Below are 12,951 nucleotides of genomic sequence, written 5' to 3'. Positions count from 1 at the left end.
CTCTCTCTCTCTCTCTCTCTCTCTCTCTCTCTCTCTCTCTCTCTCTCTCTCTCCCCACACACCAGGCATGTCTGACTTCCTCTGCATCATGCTAATGGATCTTCAGGCCCCTGATTCTTCCCATAGTCCATATATCTCTCTTCAGAAGTCCCACCTTGACTGTCAGATATTTATTAAACCAATCAAAAGTGAGGAAGGTGTATGTTTACAAAATATCAAGGCAGGCAATGAGCCATAAGAATGGCAATACGTAAGTCCAGCCACTAGTCCTCTCTTTGCCCGTATAGAATCAACATTTGGATAATATTTTCACACAGTGCAACAAAATGTTACCCCAATGCTCAGCTCGCTTCCTCCTTTTTACTCAGTCTTGGGACTGCAGCCCAAGGATGGTGATGTCCACTGTAGGATGGTTTCCCATCTCAATTAACCTAACCTAAATAATCCCTCTGTAAAGAACCTGGTATGTGGGCTGGTGAGATGGCTCAGTGGTTAAGAGCACCGACTGCTCTTCTAGAGGTCATGAGTTCAAATCCCAGCAACCACATGGTGGCTCACAACCATCCGGAATGAGATCTGATGCCCTCTCCTGGTGCGTCTGAGGACAGCTACAGTGTACTTATATATAATAGTAAATAAATCTTAAAAAAAACAAAAAACTAAAAAACAAACCTGGTATAAGAGACAAGCCCAGAGATTTGTTTCCAAGACGACTCTAAATCCCACCAAGTTAACAACCAAGATTAGCTATCAACAGTATGTCTTCATAAATTGTCAAAAATCTCTCTCTGTCTTAAACATACACACACAAACACACATGTGCACGTGCTGACATTGATTCCAGGACATGCACAATTCACTCCTTTGGACAAAACAGCCATTGACTGCCGGGAGACCACAGGAGTCCAGCACGGATCAGGACCCCTTCAGGTGAGAGGCACCTGCAGGGCGGCCCCTCATCTCCCACTTCCATAGGGTGGGTGGTCTGTTCTCTGAATCTGTTTGGCAGAGTGAGTTGGCTTCTGCTGTGTCGAGGATGTAGCTCAGTTGGTGGGGTGCTACGGAGCCTGTGTGAAGTCCATGTTCCATCCCAGCACTACATGGATGGGGTCCTACATTTACAGATGTCTACTTAGGCCCTGGCACCTCACAGGACATCCCCGTGGAATGGTTACATAGACCATGTTGGAGATCGTGTGCCCTCTAGTGGATGCTACAAGAAATACATCTCTTGCCACCTCAACCTCTACACCAACCAAATCGCCTTCCCGAAGAGCTTACCCCACCCCCTTTTCAGATCTCCTATATATGAGAAGAGGCAGGGAAATGTCACCTGCATTTTATTCTGCAATCAGTGTCATGGATAACGCTCCTTCATTGCAGCCGATGGCTGTGTGATGTTCAGAAGTTCTCTGGGATCAGTCACCAAGTTCCTTGAGGTTAGTGGATGTAACAAGGGCATCTCAACTGAGTGACTGGGAATCTCAGGTGCAACAATTGCTTCTGAAGATCTGGCAGCTTGCTTTTTCTTACACTTGCTAATTTTTTTTTCTCTTATCCTTACTAACATTATCTATTCGATTTAAACTAGGAGCTGATCAGGCTACAGTAAACTGTACCCTGTGGGGAGCCTCTCTGAATCTGTAACAGGCTCATCAGAACTCAGCACCAGGACCCCAGAAAAGAAATGCTAAATTCCAGACCAGATTGCTCAAGTAAATTCCACCTGCCTCCTGTTCCCCCACCCCCCCCATCTCCCTCACCTGTTCCCAAAGGCTGGGATCCCCCGCTGCTACAGCCTCCGGTCCACCCTGTACCCCCAGCCCCCCATCAGTTCTCATGGTTGATTCTGGAATCCCTGCTGTCAGAGAGAGAGAGAGGGGGGGGGGGCGGTCTCCTGAGAGCTTGTAAGTCTACCCAGCAGAGAGTCTGTCTAACTCGCAGCTCTGAAGGCATGGGAGTCCCGCACACCTTTAATCTTGGCAGTCAAGAAGCAGAGGCCGGCAAATGTCTGTGACTCGAAGCCAGCCTGGTCTCCATAACAAGTTCCAGGCGAACAAAAGCTACACAGTGAGACTCTGTCTCAAAAACAAAGCGAAACAAACAAACAAACAAACAAAGGCAAGCAACAAAACAGTAGACAGCACCCGAGTGAGAGGAGAAACTAACAAACTGGAACACTCCTTGGGGAGAAAACAAAAAGGTTTACTGGGGAATCAAACAGCCAAGGCCACCTTTTGTGTGGTGGGGGAGCAGAGAGGAGGACACAGAGAGCAGGCAGGCTTAAGACAGTCTGTGGGTCAGCATTCCGAGTGAGTCCAGGTTCCGAGCAGGAAGGATGAAGCAGAGCCTGGAACAGGTGTGGTCTGCAGAATCCTGCAGGTTGGGAGTTTCAGGCTGTGGGGGATGGGGAGGTGCCGGTAGGGAGGGGGGAGGGGATTCTCTGAGGATTTTAGTCTTACACTTCTTTTAGACAGTACTCAGCGAAACAGCTTGTGGGCATATACTTTATTGAGGGTTAACGAGGGCTATATATGTACCTTGGAGAGTGGGAAGGAGTTTTCAGGTTGAATGCGAGTCATTGGCTGGAACTTAGCATTCTGGGAATGTCTCCTTTGCATGGAGAGAGGCTGTCCAGGAAGCCCAAGTACTTGCTGGACAGATTCTTTCGAGGTCGGGGGTTGGAGGTGGGGTTGGGGGTTGAACTTGTAGGTTTGTCAAGGACTACATGACCTTCCTCAGGTAGATGGTGTGGGTTCGGGTGCTGTAGATAAAGTCAAGCAGAGAAGAGGAGGTCCTGCTGGAAAAGGGAGTCCTCCAGTTCAGAGGAACTATCCAGACATGGTAGACTGAGACCTTAAATAGCAGCGTTTCCCAGGAACAGTCAGCAGGTCGGGGATCTGAACTGATACACGTTAGGAACTAGGTGTCCTTTGAGGGGAGGTCAGGAGAGGTTCAGGAGAGGGCAAGATTCTTCCATCTTTTATCCTTGCTAAGGCCATTTTAGGTTCGACTAGAATTTAGTCTCCTTGATGGAAAAAAAAAATTCCATGGAAAATTACCCAACTCTCTTCTAGGAACCTGAGGTCAAGATGTCCCAGGAAACCTATCTTAGCTCCTGATAAACTGCCTGGCGTGCAAGCTTCCCTGACCAGCTCTTTATCTTAGCTTCTGTTGAATTACTTGCTTCCAGCAGCTGTCAATTGAGACACCAGGATGTAGAGGTTTCTTGTTTGTTTGTTTGTTTGCCTTCAAAAAACCCCTACTCTAAACACTCACTTGGTCTCAAATACCTGAGTATAGTCCCAGCCAGCTGGAATAAAGACTTTCAGTTGACTGTAAACTATGTCTGGGCGCTCATCTCTGGTGGGTTCAGTTCCTGGAAAACAGGAACCACCTTGGGAGATGTACTTCTCTTTTAAACAGAAAGCCATCTTTAGGTTTGTTTATCTGATAACAATCCTGTTTACGGCGCCACAGTCCTTCTGTTTGGGAAAATGTTGCCAACACTGCCGTTTAGGAGGTGAGAGGTGTGGGGTATGTACGTGTGAAGAACTATGCCTGAGGTTGACCTCTGACTCCGGTCTCCATGAACATGCACACACAAACACACAGAGCAAGAAACAGAAAGGTGGAGCAGAAGTATGTCCAACCCTGAGCTGCTCAGCCAGGACAACGACTCTCTTTCTCAGAGAGTGCATGCCTTAAAGGGTCTCATCTTGGATGTCGGGCTTGGCCAGCTTCCTTTGGGGCTTTGGAGACAGCTGAGCAAGTAGATAGCACTTGCCATGCAAGTATGAGGACCAGAGTTGAGCTGCCCAGGACCCATGTCAAAGCCCGGTGGGCATGGTAGTTGCCTGCAAGCCATTCCAGGATAGGTGGAGACAGGGCTTCTCAGAACAGGATGGCCTACTAGACTACCAGACAAGCCAACTCTAGACTTAGTGACAGACCTTGCCTCAATAAATACGCAAAGAGTGACTAAGGAATACACCCACCATCAGCCTTAATCCGCAAAGAGTGACTAAGGAATACACCCACCATCAACCTTAATCCTTGGGATGCACACATGCACCTATACTCATGTACATCCATACACATAGACATGCATGCACACCTGTGTGCACATACCACATATACACATACATACAGAAATTTTAAAAAGTAAAACCTTGAGGTGCATACGGAAAGTAGTTAGAGTGCTCTAGCCCCAGTAACCAGCAGTGCAGATCTTACACAAAGTGATGAACCAGCCTGCCTCCATCTTAGGCTTGAAAGCTATCTTATAGTAACAGAAACTAGATTCATTCCTGCTTATAATTAAATATGTTTTTGAAGGACAGGCCCATGCCCCACCTATAACCTTAACTATGGTTTTGTTACTACTGCCTTTGCCAAGAAACAGCACCCATGTCTTTGTTTAAAAGAGTTATTATAACCATCTACTGTGATGACCACCTACAACCACGTCTTTGCTTCTGGAGGTCATTGGTGACTAGCTTGTTATGTCAATGTTCTGCTCCTACAGCCCAGCCTATCTGCCTGCCAAATCCCCTTTTTCGAAACTCCCTGCTCCCGAATCATAAAAACCCTTACCTTATCCATGTCCAATGCTAACCTCTTGACCCCTACCTTTACAGAGAGACAGCCCATGTACATGGATAATAAAAGCTTGCTTTAATTAATGTGGCTACATGATTTGGGTCAGTGGCCTATCTTTTTGCATCTGAGGGATTAACAAGAGACACCAACATACCCCATTCCAGATGCAGCCCAATAAACACAGGACTTTTTATTAAGGCTTTTAGCATATGTCAATTAAAATAACTAAGGGTTTCATTATGGTTATGATATTTCAAGCATGTACATAATTTTCATCATCTTCACCCTTTCTCGCCCCCTCACTGATCTACTTCCTCTTCTTTTTTTTTTTTTTTTTTTTTTTTTTTTTTTTTTTTTTTTTTTTTTTTGTTTGTTTTGTTTTGTTTTTGTTTTTGTTTTTCGAGACTGAGTTTCTCTGTGTGGCCCTGGCTGTCCTGGAACTCACTCTGTAGACCAGGCTGGCCTTGAACTCAGAAATCCGCCTGCCTCTGCCTTCCAAGTGCTGGGATTGAAGGTGTGCACCACCACCACCCAGCCCTGCTTCCTCGTCTTAATTACTGTCTCTTCTACTTTCATGTCTGGGTGTATAACAATGGCTTTCATGAGGGTTGCTGACAGGAACTTGGGTGGGGGTTATTTAAAGAAGTACAGGCATTGTCTCAAGGCTACACTACTGAAGAAAAAGTCTCTTTCTCTCCCCAGCATCCATTAACTTGCCCTTTGATTCTCCCAGAGAGGCGAGGCCTCCCAAAGACCTCCCAGCTCTGTGACAGATGTTGACCTACCCAACGCATCTGGCCAGGAGTCCTGGCTGCTATTGTGGCTCCAACTTTACCCCTTAGTGTAGAGATGCCACAGGGAGCACAGCTGTCTTGCTATCTGGACCACCAGCTAGTCAACGACCACCATTATCTTTACACCCTGTTTCGTGGCCTTGAACTGGCCATCCACCGTTCCTCCTACCTCCTGTTGGTGGGCTGTGGATTAGTCCCTTCCACAGCTAACATCAGGCCTAACATGCCCACAACAACAGTCTAGTCTGAGGAAGAGTTCTCTCCCTCCCCTGGGGCATAGCTAAGGGTGGTAAGAGCTTCAGGGAATCCCAGGAGTTCAGTCCTGAATGCTGAACACTAGGCGAAGCACCCAGCCTGGGGCATTGGTGTTTTCCTGGCTCTGTTTAAGACTCAGGTCAGAACTTCTGCATTGGTCCTCTTGCTCTGATGGCGTCAAGGCATCAGGTTTTGACCAGTGCTAGGCCATAAGCAATCTTGGCTGTTCAACTATCTGAGAGCAGAGCTCAAGTCTTTGGCCTTCTTAATTGTATGGACCACAGAGATCTACCTGCCTCTGCCTCCCAAGTGTCAGGATTAAAGATCTGGGCCACCACACCCATGGAACCAATGCTTTCTATTAAACTTCTTCACACATATCCTCACACCCTGGAGAACTCTGACTAATTCTGGGGGTGAGTGTGTTTAAAAGGACCAACTAAGCTAGGTGGTGATGCTGGTAGTAGCAGCAGCAGTAGCTGGGGTGCGGGCCTTTAATCCCAGCACTGAGGATGTAGAGGCAGGTGGATCTCTGAGTTTGAGGTCAGCCTGGTCTGCAGAGTGAGTTCCAGAACAGCCACAGTTACACAGAGAAACTCTATCTCAAAAAAACAAAACAAAACACCAACCAAGTTCACCCAAAGTGTGGTTTGAGAAGTCTCAGGAAATTTGATTTTAAAAAAAAAAATGGAAATTGTGAGATATAAATAAGGAAGATAATCGGTAAGGCTTGTGGATTAATTAAAAGTTGACCACAAACCAAGTAGAATAATATCTTTATACAGAGATTCCTGGATGTATTGAGGTAATATTTGTAAACAGATAGGCTTAAAGATATGGGATAGCTCTAACCTACTGAATAGTAATTAAAACAGTACTAATGGTGAGTATTATTTTAACACCCAAAGCCCCTTGACACTGTTTTTTAGAAAACTCCTCAGTCTATTAATGAGATGGCTCAAGTGGTAAAGTGACTGCCTGCCGCAAGAGCATGCAGACCTGAGCTCAATCCTCAGCAGCCACATAAAACAAAACAAAACAACAAAACTGGTTGTTAATGGTGTAGGCTTGCAATTCCAGCACTGGGGAGACAGAAGCAGGCAGATCCCGGGGGCTCACTTGGCCAGGCTGGCTACCTTCATTGCTGAACCCCAGGTGCCACAGGGATACCCTTTCTCCAAAAATTGGTCAGCTGGCTCCTGAGAAACAACATCTAAGTTCACCTCTGGCCTATGAATGAATGAGCGCACACACGTGTATCCACGCATCTACCATTTGTCGGGTGTGCCTTCCGGTAAGTATTTCTTACTTAACTCTAATATGATCTACACCACACTTCTTGCGGGTCTCACAAGGTCACTGGCAGCAGATTCCAGACCTTCCCGGCTTCGCTTTTCTCACTAAGCTTAGCTCTCCTCCCAGCGTACTGCACAGATACTTATTCTGCGCTGACAGAAATCCGGAATTGGATAACAAAGTCCTCAAGCTGCTCCTCTTGCCCCCTGAATAAGACTCCAGGGAGGCAGCAGTCAGGACCAGAGCAGAGGAGCGGCTCCAGGCCCCGCCCACAGAGGCCCCGCCCACAGAGGGCCCGCCCACAGAGGCTCGCCGACCGGCGTGCTTTGCGCCTGCCCAGTCCGGTGCGGGAGCGACGTGTTCCAAGGTTGCTACCGAGGTAAGCTCTCGCTCTTGGCTGTGAGCAGGGGAGTTCTCCGATGCCCAGCTTCCGTGTGCAGTCTCGTTCCGGCTGTTGAAAGGAGCTCGGTGTGTGTCAGGGCGGAATCGCCTTGAGAACTCTTCTAAAGCCAGAACCTACACCCGCCTCTAGGCCAACTGCGAGGCTCAGAGGCCGACCCAGGGGGTTTTTTTGTTTTGTTTTGTTTTGTTTTGTTTTGTTTTGTTTTTTTCCGGTTCCCTCCAAGGACCCTGACTTTTCTAGCCTCAGTTTCCTCTCGGAAAGAATGAGTTAAATCATGTTATGCAGAAACCCACGTTTTGTTTACAGTAGTATATTGCTAATCAAACGCTTCGCGGAGGTAGGAATAAAGTGAGATTTCATCCAAAGATAAAACAGTCATAATCAGTGACATAATCAAAGAACGAAATAAGGTGCCCGGAATATTCAAAAGTGCGCCTGTGAGACTTTGTCTCAAAGGAAAAAAAAAAAAACCACTAACAACAAAACAATATTAACTATGCTAATGAGTGAGGTTGATGGTCTGTTTGGTCTATTTGTGTATATGTAATAGATAACATTTTTAAAGTGAACCGCTTGCTATGGATCCCTAGCGGCCTGTGATCAAATACTGAGCCTCTGCTATCAGTGGTTAGCATGCCAAGGAAAGTGCCACATGACGCATGTCCTGAACAACAGGAGTTTATTTTACCTTGGTTCCAGATGCTGGAAGGCCAACCCTCGGCTGTGGCCAGGCTAGGTAGGCTCCCTGGGCATCTCTGCTTGGCTAACAAATGACCATCTTTCCCCTCGATCTTCATGCGGTATTTTCTCTGTATTCGTCCTAATCTGAGATGGAAAGCAGTGAGATTTGATGATTGCCACCCCAAGAACCTTTGATTTCACACATAGGCCGAAGCTCCAAATACAGCCACATCCTAAGATAATGGAATTGTGGCCTCAACCGTGAGAGCTTGGTGGAAGTAGGGACACTATTCATCGTGTGATGCTGCCACTTGGGGTTTTGGCTAATAAACCTGTCCAGCTGCATCCCTGTTCACAGCTGAAAATCAACTGTGTGGTATGGGTTCTGAAGTGATGAGGATTTTTTTTTTCCTTAGACTGACTGCATCCAGTGACTTGTCTGTGTCCTCAGACTCTGTATTTGGTGATACCACCAGCTACATAACAAAAAATGTTTCGGAAGGTAAATTTGTATCTGTACTGAACCTGACTTTATTTTCTGGTCTTTACTCCCTAAGCAATATAGCATCGCAACTACATATGTAGTGTTTGCGTTGTAATAGGTGCTGGAAGTAATACAGAGTTGATTGAGAATATAGAGAACAGCAAATACTAAACCTTTTTGTAAGAGATGAGCATGTGAAGATCTTGGAACGCTTTTTGGTATCTTGAATCTAATCCTCTAAGGATATGCACATGTAGTGTGTATTTATGTATAAATGTGTGTGTTTAAATATTCCCTGTGTTTATTAGTATTACATGTATTTCCTAGTACAGTTGGCTGTCTGTGTCCATGCATAGTCAATCAGCCAAGGACTGAAAATATGCAAGCAAAATTGGGTCTGCTGAGCAGGCAGACATTTTAGTGAGAGTCTAGCTCTATATGCAGTATTATGCTGTAGTGAGTGTTATACGTAGTGTGGAGATAAGTTAAAGTATGTGAGAGGTGGGCACATACATATATATATGTATATATATATATACATATATATGAGAGCTCATATGCAAATGCTATGCTATTTATATAAAGCAGCTGATGGTCTTTCGGATTTTGATATCTGCATGGATCCTGGAAGCAAACCCTTGTAGCCACTGAGGGACAGCTGTATACAAAATGCTCTCAGAACTGCGTCGCTAGAACTGTGTAGCATACAGTAGGTGCTGTGTGAATTAAACATGCGCTTCATAAGTCAGAGAGTGACTCTGGGATGAGAGTTGGTTCGAGTGAGTGCTGTGTCTAGCTGTGGCAATGAGTAATTACCGCCGTTGCCAGAGGATGGCCACCACTGTGAGACACTGAAATGTCCTCTCTGTATTTACCCATCAGAGTTGCTGTACACCTGGCTGCCAGATGGAGAGCTGATTCTGTGAAACCTGAGGTGTCTGACTCTGGATGGAACCCCTCCTCTCAGCCACAAGGCAGTATCTCACTTCAGTTAAGAACCTCGTGGCCCCAGACGCTGTGTAGCCCGCAACCTGACAGAACCTATCAGCTGACTTCTCTTATTCCTGGCCAATTTATCAGCAGAGACAGTACTCATGGCTGGTCCTCTGTGGAGGGCTGCAGCCTTTATACAGAGACACAGGACAGGCCTATTGGTGGGTTCCTGTGCAGGCCTGTTTGGGGTTCAAATCTCATTTCACCTCTTCCCAGATCCCGTAGTCCAGTGGCTCTACCAGTACTGGCCCCAGGGCCAGCCAGCTCCCCTTTCCCCTGCTCTGTGGAACCTTTTCCAAGAGGTGCTCAAGGACATGGGTATCCCTCCAGGTCACCGCTACAAGCCTTTTACCGCCTTCACTTTTCAGCCTGTGAGTGCTGGTTTCCCACGGCTGCCTGCTGGGGCAGTGGTGGGAATCCCTGCCATCTTCCTGGGTGGTCCCGTGACCAACATGGAACACACTGTAATCATACACGGGCAAAGAGTGGATTGGCAAAGCCCAGCAGGTGCCAGGCTGAGAGATGCTCTCACCCTGTCTCACGATGCCCAGAAGTTTGCCTTGGCCAAGGAGGTGGTATACCTGGAGAGTGGTGTGGCCGCCCTGCAGACCCTGCCGGCCCCCGCTTGCCTAGTGGGAACATGGGTAATAAGTGTGGGTGCCAAGCATGCCCTGGGGCTCTATGGAGGCCCCGTGAGCTTGCGAGCCGCCTTCAACTTGGTGGCAATAGTGGTAGGCTACGTAGCCTATACCTTTTCCAAGGACTCCCTCACCGTTGCCCTGGAAGGCTGGCTGGACCGCCGCACGGCCTCTCTGTCTGCGGCCTATGTCCAGGGTGGAGTGGAATTCTATGAGAAGATTCTGTCAGGCAACTTAGCCCTACGCAGTCTTTTGGGCAGACAAGGAGAAAAGCTGTACACACCAAGTGGCAACATTGTCCCCAGACACTGGTTCCGCATCAACCATTTGCCCTACACCACCCGCCGGGACTCTCTCCAACAGATGTGGAGGGCGACAGTCAACCTAGGCCGCTTCTGAGAATCCAGGCAGCAGGGAAGTCCCGGCTGGCATAGGCACTGCCTCGTGATGAACTCAGGGGGAATCTCTTGATGTGGTTGTATCCACAGCCCAGGGTCAGAAGAGTGACCATCATCGGAGTGAAACAACTGAACTCTGTTCTCGCCATGAATAGACTCTGGCTGAGCGTGAGTCCCTGTACGAATCCTGAGTCTTGTTTACCTCAACTGTGAAGTGGGAAGGGCTGATTATAGGGTCGCATGAGATTGTGAGCCTGAGGGCCTGGTAGAAAGCAGCATAAATAAACAGGGCTTTCTTCCTTTGTGGTCTCCGGATTCCAAAGGGCTGTGGAAGTCAAACCATGAGTCACCACCAGGCTTGTTTCTGACTTAGCCACCCTTTCTTTCCTGCAGTGGAGAACTGTCCCAATCTACCGGATGTCATGTAGCTCATTTATTCCTTGCCTTTAATCCTCGGATAAGAAACCCTTAGCAGGGCGAGGTGAGGAGACCTGTGTTCACAGAGCCAGGACTAACTTGGCCATTCAAGTCATCTCCTTGGAAATGACCTCTTCCAAGGCTGCTAGCCCAGGTCCAGTATAACTCGGAGGATAGCCCACACTGTAGAAGGGCGCTCTGTGGTAGCTGGGAGAACACCTTAAAAGGAGAGCGAGCCAGGTAGGCCGAAGAGTGGCAGAGTAGGATACCACTGGCTTCTGCTCAGACTTCGTCCGTGGTTTAGAGCTGAGTGCCCTGCCAGCCACAGGTCCTTCCCCTGGGCATGGCACACTGAGCTCTTGAGGACAAGGGACTCTAGAGCAGCATGCAATATGGGCCTGATAAATGAAGGATGTGCTAGCTTTCTCTTCCGTCGATGTGATAAAAAGACTCTGACCAGAAGCAAGTCCAGTAGGAGAGGTTTACACTTCCAGGTCATATACGATCCATCTCTGAGGGAAGTCACGGCAGGAACTCAAATCAGGCCCGAAGTCAGGAACCATGGAAGCATGCTGCCTTCTGGTGATTGGCTCACAGGCTCTGCTTAGCTAGCTTTCTTATACAACCCAAGACTACCTGCCTACCGACGGTACCATCTACAATTGGCCTCTCTGTCCGCTAACAGTGGAGATAATCCCCCGTAGACACAGAGACTGATCTGATCCAGGCAATTCTTTAATTGAGGCTTTCCCTTCTCAGGATTGTAGGCTTTGTCAAGTTGACAGACCTAACCTGACAGATGGGTAAAGTCGTTTCTCGATGGATGGCTCTCCATCCAGGCTAACAACACTCCACAGACATGGGGGTATCTCTCAGTCACTGCCGTTGCCGCAGGCTAGCTAAGGGTCAAAAGGCCATCTCAACACCCCGGTGGAAAAGTCTAGACACTGAGGGCTCCAACTTCTTGGCATTTAACACTACACCATCTACTCTTAATCTTGCGAGGAACCAAGATGGTGGCAGCAGGCCTCTCTACTTATTTGCTCAAGTGCTAGGGTTTAAATATGGAAGCTGCGTCCCCATTGGTGGCAATGTTGAAAGTAGGGAAATCTTTGAGAGGTGGGGCCCAGTGGGAGGTGATGAGGCCCTTTGGGGTGTCATCTTCAGGAAGGATTTGGGCTGGTCTTGCACAGCTTGCTCGGGCAGGCATAAGTAACCAAGGCTTTGGTTTGCTTTAGGTTTTGACACGAGGTCTCACTGTTGCCCAGTGTGCTCTCAAACTCATGGGTTCAAGGGGTCTTGCCAGCTCAGCCTCCTGAGTAGCCGGTGCTGCAAATGAACCAACCACCCCCCACCAAGCACAGGTTGTTAGAATAAGAGCAAGGCCAACACAGAGTGTGGTGGTACACATCTAGAATCGCAGCATTTGGGAGGTTTGGGCAGGAGGATTACTAGTTTGAGGCCAGCGTATGCTACATATGGAAACCCTGTCTCAGAATGACAAGAAACATGGCATGGTGCCTCACACTTGTGAACCCCAACTCTTGGCAGGTTGAAGGGGTTAGAGGTTAATATGGGTTACTTAGTGGTGAATTCCAGTCAAGACTGAGAGCTAGGCCAAGACCCTATCCAAAGAGTGAGTCCTTCCCCAATGGCTTCCTGATGTTGTGCCCTCTTCCATGACACCTTCCTCAGGGGACCACCAGAGATGGGCAGAAAGAAGCAGGCGAGGTTTTCCAGAACCTCCAGAATTATGAGCTAAATAAACCTCTTTTTTAAAATAAACGATCCAGCCTTAAGTTTCTTATTGTAACAGCTGAAAACACCAATACAGGGTAGAGGAAGAAGCTAGTCCCTGAAATAGCTGCTTATTTCTCTCTCCTGCTCCTGGTCAAAGTCTTTGTTCCCACTCATAGAATTTCCCATGTGCTTTACATGGCTCCTGCTCCGACATTCTTAGCTAATGCTCTCTCTCTCTCTCCCTCTCTCT

At 47.7% G+C, this 12,951-nt stretch overlaps 1 protein-coding gene across 3 annotated transcripts; it reads left to right on the top strand.

Annotated features, from left to right (window-relative positions):
- Positions 1 to 7,207: 7,207 nt before the first annotated feature.
- Positions 7,208 to 12,746, top strand: Tmem177 (transmembrane protein 177). 3 transcript variants are annotated; one of them, XM_031380611.1, is made up of 3 exons: positions 7,208 to 7,326; positions 8,448 to 8,533; positions 9,398 to 12,746. In XM_031380611.1, the coding sequence occupies exon 3, from the start codon at positions 9,610 to 9,612 to the stop codon at positions 10,543 to 10,545; it is 936 nt and encodes a 311-aa protein (XP_031236471.1). In that variant the 5' UTR covers positions 7,208 to 7,326; positions 8,448 to 8,533; positions 9,398 to 9,609; the 3' UTR covers positions 10,546 to 12,746. The 3 variants fall into 3 exon arrangements, with proteins under 3 accessions (XP_031236471.1, XP_031236467.1, XP_031236481.1); XM_031380621.1 differs by lacking the exon at positions 7,208 to 7,326 and adding an exon at positions 7,673 to 7,687; XM_031380607.1 differs by lacking the exon at positions 8,448 to 8,533 and having other exon boundaries at positions 7,229 to 7,326.
- Positions 12,747 to 12,951: the final 205 nt, after the last annotated feature.

This window comes from Mastomys coucha, unplaced genomic scaffold, assembly GCF_008632895.1.
Source record: "Mastomys coucha isolate ucsf_1 unplaced genomic scaffold, UCSF_Mcou_1 pScaffold1, whole genome shotgun sequence".
Taxonomy (NCBI): domain Eukaryota; kingdom Metazoa; phylum Chordata; class Mammalia; order Rodentia; family Muridae; genus Mastomys; species Mastomys coucha.
Note: the sequence above shows the minus strand (reverse complement) of the source record. Positions and strands in the feature narration are given on the sequence as shown.

Bases quoted from the DNA above. Each gene is read 5' to 3' on its own strand.
- Tmem177 (XM_031380611.1), top strand. From the start codon at position 9,610: ATGGCTGGTCCTCTGTGGAGGGCTGCAGCCTTTATACAGAGACACAGG.